Below are 22,851 nucleotides of genomic sequence, written 5' to 3'. Positions count from 1 at the left end.
TCATCCCCACACACACACCTCTCTCCACTTCACCTCCTTCCCTCACCCCTCCACAGCACCACCACTCCTCCTTCCCCCACCCGCTGCTATCCCATAGTGCTCTCTGCTGGAAGGATTTAGAGGTACCCTGTAATTTTGGTGCCGGAGGAGCTCTTAAGTCCTGCCTGATCTTCTGGCTACACAGGCAGCCTGTGTGTGTGTGTGTGTGTGTGTGTGTGTGTGTGTGTGTGTGTGTGTGTGTGTGTGTTTTAGTATGCGTTTGCTTCTGTTAGGCCAAGTGCTTACATGTCTGTATTTTTTTTCGCAACCATTTCAAGTGTGGTTGTGTGTGTGCAGCCGTGCATGCTTTTGCGCTTGTGTGTGTGTGCGTGCATGTAAGAGAGAGCAATTTAATCAGGACGCAGGAGAGGAGCTCCCCTTCTGGCTGCATACTGAAGCAGTGAGCTGAGCAACAGTTGTGTGCACTGGGCCGCTAACCACCTTAAACCTTGACATTAATGCTGCTACCTGCTTACCGTACATGCAGCTGAGCGGCTCCTGGGAACAGGCAGCACGCGGTGATATTAGAGCTGCTGCATGGCGTTGCTTTGTGACCTAAACGGGAAAAAGGCAGCGTTGTTGAACACGAAGATGAGAATATCAGATCTGTCCACACATATTACTCTATAACCACATTTCTTTTAACCTATATTCAATATTGGATTTGCAAAATATCATGAAAAATGTGCAGCACAAACGTCAAAGATATGACTATTTTATATTGTCTGCCAGGTTTTATTATTGAGAAGAAACACGAGAAGAAACCATTGGCCGAGCCAACGCATCTAATTTATCCGAGATGATATGAAAAGTCTGAGTGAATTTTCTTTGCCGAAGCCAAGCCTGCGTGCAGAAGGCTACGCGGGTGAGACCGCGAGCTAGAGGTTGATTGCTGATTTCCATTTCTATTTCTAGGACAAAGAAATGGCGTACTGATGGGCTTGGACATCTATTTAGATCCATTTCTTTCTGCCATAATCAGGTTTTAGCCATGGCCTAATACTCAGGATTAGAAAAGGTTCAAAGTGCAAACATCTAGATCCCCCAGTATTATTCCAGTCTGCCAACCTCACTCTGTGTGTGTGTGTATGTGTGTGTGTGTGTGTGTGTGTGTGTGTGTGCGTGCTCGTGTGTGTGTGTGTGTGTTTGTGTGCACGTGCATGCTTGCATGCATGCCAGATTTGCTGGGGAGGGTTATCTCTGGAATCAGGCCCATAAACCTAATCTAACCCTCTCTGTGCTCATTCAGGAGTGAAATATTTTTGTGAAAATAGCCTCTCTTTTCCTTCTCCCCACTTCGACTTGGGTGTGCTAATGTAAACAAAAAGCAAGATAGGAATATCGCAGGTATGAGAAATAGCCACTTCTGTTGTGAGACTCTGTGTTTGATACAGACACGCACGCCTGACACGGCTGTGTTTAGCTCCCTGCTTTGCCTCAAATGGATGAAACGGCTCTGTGTGCTGGTGTTTTTCCTTGATGCTAAGTATGAGTGATCAGATCGTGGTTGTGTCTGTTTATGTATTTAGCTTTTTTTTCCTGAAAATGTGGACATTATTACTGGTGGTTACTGTGACTACCCGACCCCTGCTCAGCTTGTCTAAGTGGAAGTCTGAATGCTGTGCAGAATGGGTGGGCGGTGTGTGAAAGGTAGCCAATGAATGTCACCTCTCATCCACTTTCTCATTAAACAACCTGCTCTCTGTCTGTCACATGGGCTGTATCTATCCCCTCGTTTGGTGCTTTGGGCAGATGTTGCGCACGAGAGCATGCACACGCATGTATAGACACGACAGCGCATGCACACACACTTACACACAGCCTATTGCGGTGTATGAAAGCAAGCCCCTTTGGGCTGGACAGGAATAATAAGCAGCAGATGATTCATGATGGAGATGGGGAATGTATTCAGCAGGACCACCTGAGTGACCTCATTTAGTGGACCTGAGAATAAATATAAACCACCGTGTCGCACTTTAGCCTAGGCTTGTGACATCTCCCACTCTTCTCTTCGGAGCACCTAAGGGTGCAGTCTTTCCACTCTACCCCGAATGTCCCAGTGAAATCTGTGTGCACGTGTGTATATGCAAGTATTACTGCATTCACATATGCGTGTTAATGTGCTGGCAGTAGTGGTATATGTGTAGTATTGGAACAGGAGCCTTTGTTGCAGGCCAGCTCTTTCCCCTGTAGGGCTTTCTTTTGGCTGACACATTTGTACTGTAGATATTTCCCAACATCAACATTTGGCACCTGGTTTCTCTTATGACTTCAGCAGCTGTAGATCTTTTGTTCTCCCAAACTCTGCGGCCAATGATCCACACCCACAAAGAAAGCCTTAAATCATACAAAAAAGCCTGACCGCTTTATTAAAAAAAGCAACATTCCTTCATGCAATGACCAGTTCTTTCGGTATTTTGGACTCCTAACCGGTTTGTTCCACTAAATCATTAGCAGCAGAAAGGGAGTTTCTTTGTTCTTCGTCCTGTCATTGCTTTATCCCCCTGTGTTTTTATCTCCTCCGAGATACACAGGAAGACCCAATTCCCCAGTTTCCTCTTTCCAAAACACGACATGACCGTCGGCCTTTTAATATCTGGAAATCCAGATTTGGATTAATGTCAGTATGCGGGGATGAGAGAGGAATTGAGTATGAGAGAGTGGAGACAGAGTGAGTGAGAAGCTTTCAGATTAAAGAAAAAGCTGGCAGTGTGTCCTTGTTGTGGAGAAAGGTTTGGGAGTTTGAGAAATGTGGCTGGCAGTCTTCCTTTTTTTGAGTGAACACTGGCATGATAAATGTAAATACAGTGATATCCCAACAAGGGTTAAAATGACAAACACAGGAGTGTGTGTCGCTTAATGCAGTCTGCTTGTTTTTTTTTTTAAGATTCACCGCACGTTTTTTAATGGACTCAACAGTTGTTTCTGGAGTCGATTTCCATCTTGAATAGTGCTTAAAATATGGATTCACATAGGGAAATGTGGTTAAAATTGGACACGGTTAATCAGATTATGAATTTCCATCGGTGCAGTAAAAGCCTTGAATTATTTGACGTTTTAAATGGCCTGAATACCAACAACATACAAACTGATCATGTCTTTTAAATGTCAGTTGTTGTCGAAGGGCCAACTTATCACCATGCCACATCAGTAATGCAGGAGCCTGTCCAGCCAGCCTGAAGGAATAGTTAATTTAGATGACAGAAGTAAGTTAACACTGAGAAGATTTGCTCTACCTGAGTGGATATAAAATTCATAGCATGACACTCACTCGGCCAGATTATTGAGGCGCCTTTGAGCTCGATCTTTAAAGAGCTCATTTTTGTATAACCTTGCCCTGGAAATTTTAAAATTGTAAGAAAAGGAGAAATTGGTTGGAAAATGGCAGGATGAGGTTAGCGATTGTGGCGTCTGGGCCATTCAGGGTTGCGAGATGTTGCGCCTTTAAGGCTGGAAACAGGCCTGTTCACCTCACTGTCTTTGACTGTTCCCTTTACAAGAGACATGCGCTCTGCATGGACTTTACATAAATCATAATACTCACTTAGCCTTGAGTGTTCATTCACATTAATGTCCCACGTAAATTTAAAATCTTTTTGTTCCTGCGCTGCACTCGGCCCAGCTTGGCCTCTCGGATATATTTCAGTGTCCGGTTCACTCAGTCGTGTTGAGTCTACAGCTGGGGGAATTTGCCAAAGAGCTCATGTCACAGTGTTATTGCAAATTATCACGTACTCCAGCCACACTAACGAAATGTGGTGGTTCTCTTTGTAACTTAGAGCCTGCGTATAATCTGATAATGTAACATAATATTAGTGCAATTCATTATTTAGTTTTCTTCAATTTCTCTGGAGTACAAAGCTTAAATCCCAGAGGGCAACAACATGTCAACATTAATAATACTTAGGAATGACAAGGCATGAATCAACCAAATGAGCTATTCCATAGCACCAGAGCCAGATTTCAACACTGCTGGATACAACAGCAGTTTATAACAAGGAAATGCATGTAGAAACATTGATACATTATGCCAGGGAGAGTATTTTCATGTTTGCATTTTTTGGACCCACCCAACCTCCCCGTCTAGTAGCTGAGTCTGCCTGTCTTTGTGCCATCATTAGATAAGCAGCCTCTCCAAGACTATCTCATCATAATGAGGGTGCCATCTGAAGCAATCACCCAGGGAGATGGTCATTGAGTTAAGAGGGAGGGAAGGGGAGGGTTAGAGTCAGATAGTGCACATAAAAAAACTAAATGAAGTGAACGACAAAACACACACAGAGAGAGAGAGAGAGAGAGAGAGAGAGAGAGAGAGAGAGAGAGAGAGAGAGAATGCAAGGAAGAGAAACAAAAGCATTTCAGAGGAAGGGAGTAAGTTGAAACAGCAGACTAAGCGGAGATGGAGATCATTTGGGGAATTCCAAAATTAGAGCTGCCATTGCATGCGCCCACACAGGCGCACGGCCACACACACACACACACACACACACACACACACACACACACACACACACACACAAACACACATCCATCCGCCTTGTGCTAGCCGCTCAGTGTTAAGGTCAGAGTCACACTCTGTCTCCCTAGGTCATTATCATGGGCCTGAAAATAGACAGCCAATTGTGTCACAGTGTCTGAAGTGAATGTGACATTGAATAAACAACCCTGAGCTCCAGTCCGAGAAGAACACACACTTTAAAACAAAATGGAGAGAAGCCAACATGCACACACATACTCTAATATATATACATTGACACACACATGCACGCACAGACATTAAGGGAGGCATTTAGCTCTCAGCACTACCAGCAAGTAATGACACATGTGGCTCAGAGGGAGTAAGCAGCTCGAGGACTTGGCAAGCAGCTGGAACTCTCTCTGGCATGTCTCACTGCTAAAGTATGCACAGACAGAAAACACACACACACACACACACACACACACACACACGCACACACACACACATACACACACATATACACACACATGCACGTACAGGTCTGACCATGTTCCTCCACTCCACCCCACCATCCCTCAGTAGACTCTAATGTTGTTCCATTCATTTGACTTCACTTTATTGTGGTAATGAGTGCTACCGTTGAGAGGAGCTGGCGGTTGATTGAGGGTGAGAACAGCTAATCACTGGAACAGCTAATCAGTGCTTGTCGTAAATATTGATTAGTTCTGTGCGTTATGGACGTGCTCATTAACCAGTGTGTCATCTTCTCTCCTCTTTTTCCTGCTTTTTTTGTCTTTACCCTCCATCACGTCCTACCTCTCCTTGTCCTTCACCCTCTTCCTCTTCTTTCTCCTCATCTCCTTCTCTCCCCCCCTCCAGCAACTTCCAACGGTACAGTCGAGGGCCTGGAGAACCGGGAGGGAGGCGTGTGCAAGAGCCGAGCCATGAAAGTCATCATGAAAGTCGGGCAAGGTAAATGTGTGCTCACCTCACATGTAGAACACAATCCAGTGCTGCTGCCTTCAAGCCATGTTTCACTTTGCTGTGACAGTTTCATTTATCGCTGTGTGTGTCTAGCGTGACTTTGTCTGCCGACAGGACCTGCTCTCTACAGCTCAAGTTGTGTTATGAAATGAATTGGCCACCAGTCTTAATGTTTATTTCTTCTTTGATATGACTACTTTACTTTACATTACCTGGGGCTTGGTAATAATTCAATATGAGCATTTATCGACTTTTAGTGGTGTCGCATCTTGATGATGTCATCATATCGTTCTATCATTTTACAAAATTCTGGTGTCCAAAGTAATGATTCCAAGCAAAATGTAAGTAAAAACAAAATAAGATTTGGTTTTCCACTTTTGAAGATTGTGTTAGATGAAATGCAGTTTATTTTTTATTTAACATCAGTTTTATAATTTTAATATTTAAGATTATTTTAAGATTTTGCCTCCATTTGCATTTGATAGGCTATACGCAATTCAGTCATATTACCCAGCCCTAACATTAACAACCATATATTAATGCAATGCAGGTCATAACACGGTATAGATACATTCAGAAAAAAGTAGTGTTGTCTTTTGCTTTTTATTTAAAAGAAAAATATAATAATACTTAACACTTTACTATACAGCATTAATAAGCAGTATAAAAAACGTTTATAACACAGTGGAATGTAAGTAGGAATAAGGACTTTTAAAGTGTTTAATGAGTGCTATTTGTTTTAGTTGATTTTTTAACAATTATAACCTCCCCTACAAACCATCCATAACTGGTTTTTGAATAGTTAATGAATGAATGGACACATAATACCAAAGCTACAATCATATTTACTGATTTATGATTAGGCCCATAAACACATCCCTTAATCTGGTGGCTTTTATGGAGTTTGCTCAGTATTTATGAATAAAATAAATACAATACATATGTCTTTAAAATTTAAAAAGGAATTACTTCAAAAAAAAATAATTATTCAATAAATATTGCAATGAATAAAATTAATTAATATAATAAACTAATCTTTCACATTCATATTTAAGGGATTCTTTTTCTTCTTCTTATTCATTCATTCACCAGCTGACTAAACACCACTAACAGATGCTTCAGGAGGAGTTATAGTTCACAAATACATTATTATTACATCATAATTATGTATTATACTGTAGTATGTTCTAAATCATTTATTGTTGTTATTATACTGTTTACACATGTTTAAACAAATAAATTGTTACCAAATGTGCACTTTTAAATCACTTTCAAATCAGCAGTTATTCAGTTCATTGTTTTTCATTTATTAACACTGAAAACATTTAGGGGCAGTGCATATTAATAAACATCACTGTAAATGTGCCAGAATTAGCCAGGAGGCTAGTTTTCATCTGTAGTCCCTGGGCAGGTGGGAAGTTGGCAGCATAAAATAAGTCTTTAAGGTGGGGTGGCATGGTTGAATAAATCGTAAGAGAATAGATTAGAGATTTTTAAGGTCAAAGAGTTTGCCATAAATCATACTGAGTTAACTGTTGCTTTAATTTCTCTGGTTGTGTTAGGCCATTGCAGGCAATATTGCAAATCAATAAGCAGGACTTCTTTATGGACTGCAGTATTAGATTTACAGGCTTTCTGCTTCAATGCAATGAAGTTCTGTGATTAGTTTGGTATTTAGTTAAGTGTAAGTCTGCCCTCTGGTTACTTTGTCTATAATCAGTTTCTCAGTTGAATTTCCAGTAAAAATCATGATATATATCTATATATATATATATCTATGTACAATAGTTTTGAATAAATCTTTTTATACACATAAACAGCAAATAGTGAGATCACCGAGAAATAAAAACGAAAGCAATGACGATGAAGATGGACTCCACTTGAAATTGTAAAAAGGCCTCTGATATTCCTCAGCTGTTATTCGGCCAGATTCAAAGTAAAGTAATCACAGAATGAAAATGTGTTTGAAATTGGTATATAAGTGCATGGTCGGGGTCAGTCATCTAAAAATGCTGCAAGTAAACAAGCAAGCTTTGTTTGGATATCCTTGGACACAACATTTGGTTTTCATCATACATTTTACTTTTACACGCAGTTTTACTCAATATGTGGAAGTCTATATCCTGAATTTGACAGGGTACAGTACACAGATGTGTTACTCTGTAAACATTCCCCCCATCCTCAATGTGGTTGTTTTGACCGAAACAGACACTAACCACCATCTGAGAGGAACATCTGCCCGCCACAATGATCGGATTCCAGCTTAAAAGCTGTTTCTCAACCTGTCAAAAATAAACTGAGACTTGCTGAGAAAACTGCAGAGAGAGATAGTGTGTGTGTGTGTGTGTGTGTGTGTGTGTGTGTGTGTGTGTGTGTGTGTGTGTGTGCAGATATTTGAATGCTAGTTGGATGACAGCAGTGTATCCTGGCAGTCGGTTGGAAAAAAGCAGCTAACGAGCTGCTGATGCTAGCACGGTCTGAGTCGGAACAAATTCAGCAGATACAGTGAAATATACACAATACCTTCTCGGGAAAGGAGACATGCATTGCGTTATCGTTCCATGTAGGTCAATTTGAGCATCCGACAGCCCCGTATTGCAACACCATCTCCAAATGACAACACGGCTGCATGAATGCAGGCAGCACAGGCTTTTACACTAAACCATTAACTGGGAGAAAAACAAATCCTTGAACTCGCGTTAATGAAAGTTGAAAGGAAATGTCTTATTCGAGGAAAGTTCTAGGAAAGTTCCTCTCAGTTGGTGTCTGTTTCTGTGGCTGCCGGCTGTTCCTCAACTTCGCCAAATCCATGCGCTCATTTCCCAAAACGGGCCGAAGCGAGCTGTCACTCACAATCGATGTGCCCTAAAAACCTTGTTAGAGATGATGCTGTTGGCCCAGCTGCTACTACTTTTAAATCTATTTCTGTGGGTGGAATTTCTGATGCATAATGTGTCCAACCCAGTAACTATATAGAGGAAGGTCTGTGAGAAATTAGAGCGTCGACAGGAACTTTGATTTAGCTGCTGCGTAACAATTTCTAGAAACCTGAAAGAAGTTACCGTTAGGGCTGCAACTAACAATTTTCAGATTATTTTATTGACTAATTAATCATTTGTTTTGTCTATAACATCTCCCAAAAAACTCAAAAATGCCATGTCCCAGAGCCAAAGAAGACCTATTTAAATTTCTTAATATTTTTGACCAGTGTTGGGCAAGTTACTTTTAATTTAATTAGTTACAGTTACTAGTTATTTCTTCCAAAAAGTAACTAAATTAATTACAGTTACTAGTTACTTCAGAAAGTAACTATTGCCTTACTTTCAAGTACATTTTTAAATGCTCAAATGTGACCCCACCTCCACCTCCCCCTCTTTAACAGAACTTAAACTACATGTGCATGTTCAATTATTTATGATAAATCTGAATATTATAATGAAATGGGCACTTAATACAATACATTATGAACAGAAACAATGTACACCAATCTAAACTATTATAATGTTGCTGTGGGACAAAGTGAGACTAGCCTCCAATCAAATGCCATGTATATTATGTTTATATAGTGGATCGATACAAATAACACAACACCTCAACAGGCCACAACTGGGCAAAATTAAGTTATGCTTGTTAAGCACTATACCAAAAATAAATAACAAATATATACACTTTTTGTAGTGCAAATAAAACGTTGAAACGTTGTTTGAGTAAGTTCGAATTACTTGACACCGACGCACAATGTGCATTTCACAATTACATTCGTTCCTTTAATTTCTGGGAGGGAAAAGTAATGGCTATACTTCCATTTAGAGAAGGCTACTTTTGGATTATTTGGGCTCGCTATACCTCTCTCTCGTTGACTGACTCGCTTGTGTTGTTCGTTCTGTGTCCGACTGTGTGTGCTTTCGAACACCCGCCCAACTCTACCTCTGATTGGCTTACCATGAAATTTTACTCAACCTCAGCCAATCGTCAGCATTTATGCGCTTGTCTCGTGCACTGCCCACTAACCAAGGAACAACAGTAAAAAAGTCTTTGCCTCTCGGCTCAGAGATCAAGTTTCCAGCTTCAATTATAGTAATGTGCCGCATTTTTTGGCTGTAACGGTAGCGGCGTTATTAAGATGGGAAGAGTAATCAATTAGATTACTTGTTAGTGAAAAAAGTAACGCCGTTATTTATAACACCGTTATTCCCATCACTGTTTTTGACTGACTATAAGTGCTAAAAGTATTTGTTTATTAATCAACTAAAGGGTTGACAGAAAATTAACATTAACATTTGCTGGTTGTAGCTTCTGGAATATGAACATTTGCAGCTTTTTCTGTTTTATTTAATCGTAAATTCCATATTTGTCTTGTGGACCATTGGTCAGACTAACCAAGTAATTGGAAGCTAAAGAAACAAGCATTATTTGCAGCCCTAGACTCTAGACCTCCTGCAGCCACACTAGATGTTGTTTCAATTAACACAAACATTTCCAGGCTCTGCTTGGCTCTGACTCCACAATGCTATGTAGCTAAATGCCAATACTGTCCACAGCAAAGTCCCCAAGACCTTCCCATATGTCCACTCGTACTCCTTTGCACTTTGCTCTATGGATTTTGTTTTGGTGACTCATCCCTGTGGGCAATATGTGCACATTCTTTGTATTGTATTTTCTTGTGGAGACACTCCCGTGCCTAATCATGTTGAATCATCGGTTTGTGGGAAATCATGTGCCCTGACACATCAATATCTAATTGTACTTTATATGCTTCTGTGTTCCGTCTTTTGTCTTTATAGAAAATGTGAAGTGAAAAGGAAGCCAAATTGATTGCAGGGGAAATACAGGGAGCACATATTTTATACATCCATCGCTGTTCGGCACTCTCTTTCTCCTCCACCACATCATGTCACCATGCTCATTAGAAATATGTTGACTCACCGCCTCGCACGCATATCTCCCCCTCTCGTTTTCTCTGCCTCTATCTCTCCCAACATATCTGTCTCTCTCTTCTGTCGCTCGATCATTGTCTGCCTCACTCTCACTCCTCCTCCTCTTCTTCCCCCTTTCGTCTCCCTCCTTCTGGCGGGTTGGCAGTTCTGAGGTAGTTGCTGTCTGCATAGCTAAGGGAAATGTCAGCAGTACACACAGAAAAATGGGTCAGAACATTAGAACGCTCCCTGCACATGCTCAGTGGTAGAATCAGATCACTGTGTCCTCTCGTATCCTCCCCACTTCTCACCCCTGTCTTTTCTCATTAATTATTGACGGAGCACAACAGCTCACGGCTAGGTTCACCACTGCTGCAATCAGTATGGAGCAATGTGGTGGTCTGCACATGGAGAGGATAGGGGAGGAGATGAGATCAATTTGTTCATAGTGAGATTATGTTCGCCCAAAAAATAATATTACCCATGAAATTACGTCCTTCTTTGACTTTCCATATTTCCTCCCTTTTTTCTCTCTTTTCTATCGTTCATATCTGCCAGACATCCTACACCCAAATCATTTCCTTCCCCGAGTCTCGGCCAGACTGAGGTGGAAATAGAAAATAGACTGCCAGACTGTCAGGCGTTTTTTACACACACACACACACACACACACACACACACACACACACACACATGGCCACACACTTGCCACCAGGGACTCAAATGTAAATTGCCTCCCCACACGCCCCCTTCACTATTTCTCACACACACCCTTCGAGCAGGCCTTCGGGCAGATGCAGATAAGGCCTGATAGAGGAGAGGCATCTGATAGTGTTCTGTGGAATCCATCTGATCGGCTTCGGTAATAGTTTATAACTGTCCCCTGTCTGCTGGCCCTGCCCTCGTAAAAGCCGCACCACGGACCCACTAGTGTTTACTGCACAAAGCCTTCAAAGTGCGTGTGCTAAAATCACAACAGACAGACAGATAAACTGTCTGTTTCCTTTGCGTTCCCCTCAGAGCTTATACAACCCTCTCCTCTTCCCCTTGTCTCCCCCCTTCTCTTCCCGTCCTCCTATCCTCTCCTTTTCAGAAGTGTGTCTCTTTCAGGCAGAGTTAAAGCCAGAGCAATAAATAAGACATATTATGGCCTTTTAACGTGATGAATTATGTAAAACAATAAAAAGTTAATATATAACTACTTTACCCTCATTCTGCCAGGCCTAAGTGTATTGTAACTATACTGTAGGTGTGGGCTTATGTGTGTGCATTTGTGTGTGTGTGTGTGTGTGTGTCCTCTCATGAATGTGTCAGTGTTGGAAATGCCTGTCTGAGTGTTTGCTGAAGGAGCTGCTGATGTACGTAGATGTGAGCTCATTTTTTTTACGACAGGACAGGGATACTGGCATGTTTCGCAGATGTTTGCTAACTTGTCTTTCCTCTTTCTTTGGTTTTATCTTCACTTCTGAGATGCTTTCAACACATGCAAAGATAACCTTCTCTGTGTATAAAAAGATATATCAAAAGATAATACAAAATAATCCTTGCCGCTGCAGAGGAACAAGTCATTGTAATTCAGCGCATGCAGCTTGCCAAGACTGAGTTTCTGTGTGTTTTTTGTTTCCCATAGTCCCAAACGCAGCGAACCCCGTGGCGCCGGAGGCTCCAATAGACAACGCCATACCGGAGTCCAGTCCCAGTCCGCCTGATGTGGGTCAGAGTGGACCCGATATGCCAGGAAACTCTGGTGAGCAGATTGACTGACCAACATTTTACCCATAAACTGCAGCTTCAGACTCTATACTGAATGCGTTCTAGTTTCTAGAGTGCAAATATTTTAGTAAAATAAAGGTTTTTGAAGTGTAAAAAACGAATATACACAGCCTCAAGGCTTCCTCTAATAATTCATCACATTTAGCCTGAAAAGAGAAAATAAAAATCATAGTTGACTCTCCCAAAGTAAGTATTCTCTCACATGGCTTTTTCAGTCCTTTGATATCTGGGGGTCAACATGCAGAAAAAGATGAAAAGCCAATGGTGTACAGAATAACACAATACTCAATGCACTACTATACAAAATGCAGCTTCTATAATAAAACAATAAGAAACCCCACCTAAAACAAATACAGCTCACCTGGAGTCCCTTTCTCATTCATACTGTACACAAAGCGTGTGCTGCACCCAAGGAGACTTAAAGACATACCTCTTTATTATATATCTTTTTAAACCTCATTAGAATTGCAGATAAATGAAGATTAAAAGTGAAATATTTGAAGAAGTCACTGGAGCCTTCTTGGAGGCTCTGGGCCCTCCTTGTTTCCTGTGTTCACCAGCATCTTTCATAACTGCTTCCCACAGAAGGAACCACTTTTTTGACTTACTCCACAACTTTATGGCACAAACTTCCTCCAAGTACAGACTGTTCTGCCTGTCCCAATGTGATAAGCTGCCCTCATTTAATAATTGCTTAGTTGACATTAGTTTCTCTATAAAAAGATTTCCTAATGTCACTTTTTCCTATACCCGGGCTTTTACCTGCCTACCATTGTTAGATCAGTGATTATGTCAAGTGAAGAAGTGAAGGGTGGAATGAAGGACATGTCACTGCGGTTTGAGGGTCTGATATTTCAGGAATGAAATGTCTGACAGCTTTACTCCAGCTCTCTCCAGTGCCCAGAATGTACGAAATTCCTCGCGCCTCTGATTTCACCGATAAGGCTCGAACCGGTAGCTGTCGGTGATGTCACTTAGTTGTGATAAGGCGCAAGGCACAGTTATCCCCTCCTTTAAAAAAAATGGTTAAGTGCACAGTGGTCATTCGAGTGCGGAGACACAGTCATTAGTGGGGATGGCAGTCTCTGCAGGTATGAGACTTTCGTGTGCCTGTGTGGGGGGGGTCATGGACAGTAAAGAGGTGGTGGTGGGAGGAGGAGGTGAGTGCTGCTCTTTGGCAGCAGCTGCATGCATACATGGAAAACAGATTTGGTTCTTCTCAGATTTCAGTCAGTAGAGGAGCCAGTAATTCTCTTTCTCATCCAGTAACAGCCCCCCCCCCCCCAGAAGGGGAGGTGGGAATGAGTCAGCAGCCCTCCCCCCCCCCCCCCCATCCCAGACAAAAGGATAAAATAAAATCAGATGTTCAGATATGCCCCCTCATTTCCCCCCCATATCTCACTTGGTCTTTGCCATACAAATGTGGCCTCGACATGTCATACAAGTTGCCAAGGCTCAATCTTATCAGAGCAGTAATCTTTGTTATGATGAGTGATGTCTACAGATTTCATTAGGAGTCTATTTTGAATGAGCTAATTCAATTAGATTACATCAATGGGGCTGTTAGTCATGTAGAGCAAACAACAAACAGGGATGTGATCCCAGTTGATTTAGGCATAGAACAGTAAGATCTGCACATGACAGGACTGGCTTACAGTAAATGATTTTACTCCTCTGATTGTTTGGCAGTCTCTAAGGGACTGTATGAAAATGATTTGGGGGGCGGAGGGGGGTAGGGCTGCTGACTCATTCCCACCTCCCCTTCTGTTTAAAAAAACTGCAATATCTCAAAATAATAATTTATGGCAAACTTAACAAAATAGTGAAACACAGCCACTCACTATTTTTGCTTAAGGAGCTGCTACATAAACTGTTATTATAGCCACCAAATGTAAACCAGGAACAGCTCTGTGCTGCTGAGCTTGTGCACTGCCATATTTTCACTGCACACCATTTCCTCTGCATATGGCAAAATGCACCTTTATGGCTCATATGAAAGCCATATTTTTGATGGGTCTATTTGGTCTCCTTTTTATATAATAAATCTCACAAATAATAAAAAAAATGTGGTAAGAAAAAAAGAAACCCTTCTTGTTCTCCAAAAAAAGTCAGGCTGCCCCCCTTTAATAAACCCTCCCTAATAATTTATGTACAGTCTCTAAGCCGTCTCTTTTTATTTCTCCCTCTAGACACCATTAATCAGGGCCCGGCTGGTCCCCCGGGAAACTCGGATGGCATCCTTAGCTCCAAAGTGGCCATTTTCTCCGCCATCGGGGTCGGCTGCATCATCTTCCTCCTGCTCATCCTCCTCCTCGTCATTCTGCTGATCAAGATGCGCAAGCGCTCCAGGAAAAACGCCCACTCGCAGCCACGCCCCTCGGCGCTGTCACTCAGCACGCTGTCCAATCCCAAGCTGCCCGGGGGCACGTCTGGCACGGAGCCCAGTGACATCATCATTCCGCTGCGGACAGAGAACAACTACTGCCCTCACTACGAGAAGGTGAGCGGCGACTATGGCCACCCGGTCTACATTGTCCAGGAGATGCCCCCGCAGAGCCCTGCCAACATCTACTACAAAGTCTGACACGCTCCGCACAGCGACACAGTCAGGAACGAGAAAGAGAGGAGCGCTTGATTAATGTTCTTGGGAAGAACACTTTCCTTTGAATTTTGGGGACTTGATGCTTCTTCAAGCCCGTGTTATTTTTACCACCTGCTGCACAAATCTGGAGAGACACACACTGACCAGTAACCAGCAGGGTTGTGAGCGGACTGCTGAGAGATGTTTATTCTGTTTGTTTGGGTTGTCTGACAATCCCCACCTACCTGCCCCTTCTCCTCCTCACCTCACCTCCCCACCTTCTACATCTCCCCCACTGCTCTCTGACACGGGGGTGTGGGGTGGGGGACTGGAGCGAACCAACAGATGGAACTCTAGCTTCCTGGTTCGCTGTCCCCTTTAACGGGCAGGATATAACTTATCTCAGTTCCCTGAAGTACAGTCTGTGCTACACCCAATTAAACACACCATCCCAGCACACTAGCCAGGAACAGGCAGACACAGGCCCCGGATGCCATTCAGCCTGCAGTTTGTGTGCAAGCATAAAATGTGTATGTGTGTGTGTGTGTGTGTGTGTGTGTGTGTGTGTGTGTGTGTGTGTGTGTGTGTGTGTGTTTGCGTGTGTGTTAGTCAGGGCTCCGTGCTGGGCCAGAAACTCTCCAGATAGCTCAGGTATCAGACACAGTGTGTGAAATAATGTGTTCCTCTCCCTTCGCACCTCTGATGTTTGCCTTACTTACTATTTTTGATGGAGGATTTCCTCGAACCCTGATTCAGTTCACAAAGCAGTTGTATTTTGTTAGACTTTTCCTACAAGTGCACAATGTATAGAGTTGAATAGATCATCATTATCACTCTGTCTTCTCACCACCCATGTCATCCATTATGTTCATTTTTTCCTGAGAAAGAGAACCTTGACCTGGACTGTTGATGTCATAGTGTGTATGTGTTTCCTGGAAAACTCCCTTCTCCACTGGTCTGATATGAGCTTAACCATTACTCTGGTATTTAAGACCTGCTTGTGTGTATTTGAGGGTGTGTCCTGACTGTGTGTGTGTGTGTGTGTGTGTGTGTGTGTGTGTGTGTGTGTGTGTGTGTTTGGGCATGTTCAGACCAGTCCTGTATCTGGGCAGACTTACTGGCTTAAGGGTTGAACACTAAGTTACTGTATCGTAAGGTTCAAAAACAAGACAGACAGACTGACGTGCCGACAAACAGACAAGCTCAAGATCTTACAAAACCCTTCCAGCGCTTCAGTTGGCACTGATTGAAGGTTTTATTGTCTCTGATGAGCTTTCGGGGAGATGGTTTTTAAGACAGCAGGCAGGTTGTATTTGTTTATTCTGGATTCCGGTGCTACGGTATAAGCATCAAACAGTTAGTTTGGTGCCTCCTGCCTGGGCGAGGTGGGCGTTGGTTGTGTGGTACGGCACTGATTGGCTGGCCTACATAGGTAGGATGCCCTATATATAAGTTGGACAGCGAGCTACGGCTGATACAATATTGTTAGATGCCAATTGGCTGCCATCTGTGGATGAGTCAGTGGAGTGCGCAGTCAGTGGCGTCGCCAGTGTGTGACTAATCTATGTGCCATCTCTGTGCCTACACTCACCAGCCGGGGAGGAGAGAGAGCAAGAGTGGCGGATAAAGAAGAAAATGTTCCTGTGACTTGGCTTTAACCTGAAAGGAAGATGGCGGTGTGGATGGGGATGATGGGTGAGGTGGGGTGAGAGGGGTGGAGGTAGTTTAGCATTCATTTTTCCATCCTCTCACCAGTTGTGCTGTGAATAAAAATGCTGTGCAGAATATTCCTCAGTCAAGGTGTTCAGCCAGCGAGGACACTGCAGCTCAGCTATCACACAGCCCAGGGCAGCGGCACCGAGACAGGATTTACTGCAGCTGGATGTGTGCATGTGTGCACACATCCAGCTCGCTTTTAGGTGATGGGGATGGGTGGTGTTCGAATCTGTCTCTGTGCACATTTAGGTGCTTTTATGTGTTAGTGCTTATTTGTGCTTATATTTGCAGTTTTTCTCAGTGTGTATGAATGCTTCTGTGGTCGAGCAGCTGAACACAGACTTGTTTTGGGACTGGAAATAGGTGCTCCAAACAGTGTGGCTGCCAAAGTACGGAGCGCCGCAGTCCCAGTTAATGATGTGTGAGAGGAGAGGGGAGCAGATAAGGACAGCTATTCCTCAGACACGAGCTGACGTTTGACGCACATGTGCACACATACGCACAGACACACAGAGACTGACGGGTCCAGGTTTATCTCCAGTCAAACGGTCAGACTGCCTGTGAATGTTTATTTACCGGCAGAGACACCTATCATCCGCTGCCACATACTATTGCCATCCACGGATATACACTGCTGAGTTAAAAGGCAGCCCAGCTTGAAGACTCTGGGAAGACTCCAGTGGCTTTTGCGTGTCGTTAACCTCAGAGTTAACAACCTAAACAGCTGCTCGTGCTTTTGTGGTCCTGTGTTTTAACTCAGCATGCAGCCCTCAGTGGCCCTCTGTGAAACACATTTAGATCAAATATTTTTGTTTCGGATCGGTGCGCATCCATTCACCTACACCAGCCAAGGGAGTCATTACCAAATTACCACAAACCATATCTCATTTTTATTCATTCTAGTGACCACTTAATGTTATTCGAATTTGGGGGGGGGGAGAAAAAAAAACTAAAAGGAGACAACAGAGAAATGTAAATATATGGATAGAGCCCAATTTAAGATGTAATTTCACCTGAACACTGCTCATAAGAAAAATTTAAGATTAGATTTTTGTAATGGAGGATGTTTGTAAATAGCTGTCTTTTTAAAGTGTGTTTTGTATGAATCCTTGCATTGTTGTCTCTGTTTGCAATGTTTTTATTTTATTTTCTTTTAGAGTTAAACTAAATATTGCAACGGTCACATGAGCTGTCTTTTTTTTTTTCTTTTTCTTTTTTTTTTTACAGTGTCCAGTATTGTCAAAAAGTCTTTGTTACCACATGTGTTAAAAAAGAAAGAAACTGGGGTTCAGAGTTTTTACATCGCCATTCAACAGGATTCTAGTTGCTCAGAAACTGTTCAGGACCGAAGCTTTGTGACCGAGCAGCTTTGAAATGGATAGGTCATTGAAACTCAGAATGATAAGGCCCCTTCCCTGTTGGAGACAGCACTTGACTCTGTATATGAAGACTGTAATTCCACTACACCTTCCACTCCATTATTAGACGTAACAAAAACTTTTTTGGTACAGAAAGATTAATCTTTTCTCAGCTTTAATAAGTCTATCGGGCTAGACAAAGAGAGACGTAGAGCGAGAGGGGGAGAAGAAGGAGAAATGGGGCCACGTATGAGAGTGTGACCGTTCTGCGCTCACCATAAATCATCCAGTTTACACCACTCATTATCTCCCAGGCGGTCCTTTGTTTTAAAGTTGCTCTCTCCCTCCTTTCCTAATTTAGCATAAGGATATTGGTCGCTCATGGTATGAGCCTCACTGTAGGTTGATTTCTGCTATTGTTCAAAGCCACAGTATTATTTTTCAATGTGCATGTGTAAGCAAAACCTGTTGAATTTGTTTCCCTTTGTTTGAATCATAACTATCAAGTTTTGTTATTTTATTTTTTTGCCATTCACTTCTTTCGCCGCTTCTCAGCGTAACCTATTGGCACCAGCTACAATGGAAATAACGTTCCACCAGTTTGAAAACTACGGCATATTGATAAATAAAATTTTTCCCATGGATCTTGTTCTGGAGATACTTTATTTCTTTCTTCCTTCTTTGTGTTTTCTTCCAGCTCTACAAGTGTGAGTAAAATATAATAACTGCCATCTCACTGACCACCTTAGTTCATGGTGGGAGCATAAACCAGACGCCCACGCTCACTGCACTTCCCTCGCAGCCCCCCCCCAAAAAACACCTCAGGGGTCAGTGCTGCACAGATGGGTTTGTTCTGATACATTAGTCAGATTGAAATCACAAGCAGGCTTCATAAATTCATATTCGAGGAGTATGGACACGCCTTTTTGCATAGTAACTAATACCCGTATCAACCCGCTCTGCCCTGGTGTCCTCCAAAATTACATTTCTTCATACATGATTAAATCTGATTGGCTGCACTCGACATTTCCATTGCGTTTGTCTGAAATTACAGTCTGCATTTAGCCGACTGAGGAACAAACTCCTAGTCCTTGGTGAAATCAGAGATGGCATGAAATGTTATTAAAGTGATTGCGCATTTTCTCTGACAAACACATCAGTGTTTGTGGGCATGGCTTTCGTGTGGCTGATGATGTGAGCAGAGACAGAGTGGGCGAGTGAAGAGACTGATGGCAGGAGAGAGAGAGTCAGGGCAATGAGAGACATAATGTGCCTGTGGCTTCACTGCCCCCCCACACACTCACCCCCCCCCCCATCCTCGCTGCTTCTCTCTCTGCCCCAGGGCAGGTACGTTCATCTGGTTTCCTGGCTCGGTCCCGAGACGCCCCCGTAGATCCACGTTACTGTGGGTTTATTAAATCCTTCCCCCTACTGAGCTACTGTGTGTGACTGCATGTTTTACTGTGTATGTCTCTGAGTGTGTCTGTGTGTGATTGTGTCTGTGCATTTGCCAAGGGGTTCTCCTGTTGTTCAGTTGAGTTGAGTCAACATCACAAAATAAGGAAATATTACTGTTGCAACATGCACAGCAGCATTTTTAATCCATATAAAATTACATATTCGCTTGTGTATAATTGTCCAGTGGGTTCAACAGTTGGGGGGTTTGATTTGTTTAAATACAATGCATACATATATGTAGGTTATATATATTGTTGCATCATCTTCAGCACCCTACGACTTTTATCTAGGGTTGTCTCTTTAACTGTCAGTATTTTAACATTTGCGCTCTTAGACCCCACTTCATTTGCATATTTAAACACCAGTGCATTTATAAACTGCCGCTAAAACACCCTTGTGAATTTTCCCTTAATGTGACCATGTGTAATTTTCCCACATTTTGCTTCTTTTTTTTGATTGTGTAACATTATGGCTCACATGTCTTTATAGATGAAACAAGTCACCTGAAAAGCAACAGCTGCCAGCAGTTTGAGGTGGCTTGGGAACAATTTAACTTGCATGCATTTTCATCCATGACCATGAATACTAATTGTGAAAAACAACTTCCAAGGAAGAAAAAGTAGTAAATCACTGGAGATTATCAGAGGCACCTTTTGAGGCCTACAAGCGGAGCAAACTTGCATTTTTATGTGTGAAATGAACTTTCTTCATAAAATGACTACAATTGCATAATATAAATTCATAGCATGGGGCTGCCATAGTAATTACTATCAAACTGATGTAAACTAAATGAAATAGGATTTTAAGGTGAAGAAGAACCATAGATTAATGTTTTCTTGAGCTGAGTAATTCATTTTTAGGTTATTTGCCTCAGATGATCACCAACCGGTTGTGCATTAGCATAGTTTACTTATCATTTTGTTTGCTATTACATCACTGCCTGCAAGGCAAGTCACTTTCACTTCTGACGAGGCCACGTGGAGCTTGTAACGAAGCCATGGATGGAAAATAAAGTTGTCAGCAGGAGATGTAAAGTGATAGCTAACCAGATGAGGAAAAGAATTCAATAACACTGGTACGATTCCTTTAACGGTGTAAGTTGGCACCACATCTTAGTTTCCCCTCACGTTATTTCACACACTCTGCTCCCACACAAAATCTGCTGTATGTGCAGACACTACCCTTGATCTGTTGAAGCAAGAAAGTTCAAACTCTGCAACTTCTCAACTGTGACAATAACCAACAGTGCAATCTAAAATGAATTACTCAGCTCAAGAAAACATTAATCTGGGGGATAGTTCGTCAATATAGCTCTTAAGCGATTTGGTGTGCCATCTCCTAATGTTTTTTCATATGGATCGTGCGGGAGACTTGTAACTCACACCAGAATCAATATGACATGCTATGGGACATGTTCTTTCTCATGTAATGTACATATACATATTTTATGAGTTAATGCATCACTCGCCTGTCATTAATAATGCAGGCCCACTAATGCTTTTCATCAAATGCTGCTCATCAAATATCAAGAATATTTTTTGTCAATCAACAGAGGAAACCTGAGATGGCGCAAAGAAACAGAAAAACCATGAAAGGAGAGTTCATTAGTCAAACAATAACATATGGATTGTTAATGAAAGGGCTAATTAATGTGATTCAAATTCCAATCAATTGGGGGGGGGGAACTATATATAAACAACATTCCTCCTTAATCCCTCAGAGAGGCAGGAAATGGAAATTCCACCAAAACATCTTGGTTCTCTTGGGTTATGGTATGCTTCCTTTTATGTTTCATTATACACGCAGCCGCCAGCTACATATTGATGGCATTGTTATGACCAGAACATGCCTGATCAGACCTGGGCTATGGCAGGGATCCAGGTGTGACCGAGACTCATCAATCATACAGAGAGTAAAGGACCTAAGAGACATCCACACATGAAAAAGCACACACACACACACACACACACACACACGCATGGGAGAAATAGCTGTTGCGGCTGGCTGCTGGGTCACAGGTGTGAAGACCAAGAAAGAAAGTGGGAATTATTCCCTTTTTTTCATTCTCTCTACCCCTTTAAAGAGAAACAGCTTGCTCTCCCTGCCTCCCTCCCTCCCACGTCTTTGAAAACATCCCATTTCCATCCACATTTCCTTCACCCAATTTAAAACCCACACTTCATTCGCCCCCTTAGCATCACCACCCTTCTCCTCCTCCATCTCCTACTCTCAATTAGGCCATGCCTCGAATCTTAGGCATTATATCTGGTGGCCATTTATATAACATGACTCCAAAATGCATTTGCACAATTTTCCAATTACAGTATTATGCCTTGAAGCTTTGGTTCCTTCTGTCTCTCTCACCCCCCCCTTTCACTCAAACTGCTCGTGATGTTTAACACTACAAAAGAGTCACCCTGGCTCATACAGACACACGTTTGTGCACATTTTAACATTTGTGGGTAATGGCTTCTCTTTCTTTTTGTATTGTTGATGTTTATGAAACTTTATTTTCATACTGTTTTTTAATAATAATAGATGGAATTGTTATAGCAGATTTCAAGGATCAAGGGACGCTTTACATATATGAAGGCAGAACAAATAACACACACATAAAATAGTGGCAGCAGTGTTTGTCCAAAAGCCTTGGTGAACAGGTGGGTTTTTAAGAGTTTTTTAGGGATTTCTGCTGGGAGAGAGTTCCAACGGGTGGGGGCTGCCACACTGAAGGTGGTGGTGTGGGGAGTGGTGTTCAGACCCGTGTCCGAGGACCAGAGATTCTAAGTACTGGGGGTGTGATTTGTTGATGAGGAGAAGCATTTCATATGAGATGCAGGATTTGACCAGGAGCCAGTGAAGGTTGATGAGGGTGGGGGTGATGTGCTGCTAGGGCTTGGTGCGGCTGAGAACCCTGGCAGCTGAGTTCAGCACATACTGGCGCCTGTCCAGGGATTGGCTGGGTACCCGAGACAGGAATCCATTGCAATAATCCAAACGGGAGGTGATGAAGGCATGGATGAGGGTCTCTGCCACAGAGTCTGTGAGTGATCTCTGCAGTCTGGAGATGTTTTTGAGATGGTAGAAAGCATATTTGGTGTGACTGGAATGAAAGGGTGGATTCCAGAATGACACCCAGGATGTGGACTGGGAATGGGCAGATGGAGCAGCCATTCACATCGAGGAGAAGATCTCCAACCTTCCGGAGCAGCGCCTTGGAAGCCAAAATCATGAGCTCTGTTTTGTTGCTGCTTAGTGTGACTAGGTTGGATGACATCCATGTTTTTATGTTGTGCCGGCAGTTGACAATGACTGAGGGGGGACCTGGGTGCATGGTTTTGTGCTGAAGTACAACTGGGTGTCGTCGGCATAGCAGTGGAAGCTTAGGCCTTATTGGCAGATGATCTAACCAAGTGAGAGCATGTAGATGGTAAAGAGGAGGGGTCCAAGCTCAGAGTCTTGGGGAATGCCTTGGGGAACGCCTTGGTTGACTGAGGCCAAGGTGGAACTGTAGTCTCTAGTGACAAATTGTTTCCTGTTAAAAAGATATGTCTGGAACCAGGAGTGAGG

At 42.7% G+C, this 22,851-nt stretch overlaps 1 protein-coding gene across 1 annotated transcript in view; it reads left to right on the top strand.

Annotated features, from left to right (window-relative positions):
• The window catches only part of efnb1 (ephrin-B1), a 60,597-nt gene extending 42,127 nt beyond the window's left edge, over nt 1-18,470 (top strand). The window contains exons 3-5 of the mRNA XM_078261244.1: nt 5,378-5,470; nt 12,029-12,145; nt 14,361-18,470. Coding sequence (XP_078117370.1) covers nt 5,378-5,470; nt 12,029-12,145; nt 14,361-14,755 — 605 coding nt within the window. The 3' untranslated portion in view covers nt 14,756-18,470. The remainder of the gene's footprint in view (nt 1-5,377; nt 5,471-12,028; nt 12,146-14,360) is intronic.
• The last annotated feature ends 4,381 nt before the right edge of the window (nt 18,471-22,851 follow it).

The sequence above is a fragment of the Sander vitreus genome, chromosome 10 (assembly GCF_031162955.1).
Source record: "Sander vitreus isolate 19-12246 chromosome 10, sanVit1, whole genome shotgun sequence".
NCBI lineage: Eukaryota > Metazoa > Chordata > Actinopteri > Perciformes > Percidae > Sander > Sander vitreus.
This window is presented reverse-complemented; position numbering and strand designations above follow the sequence as displayed.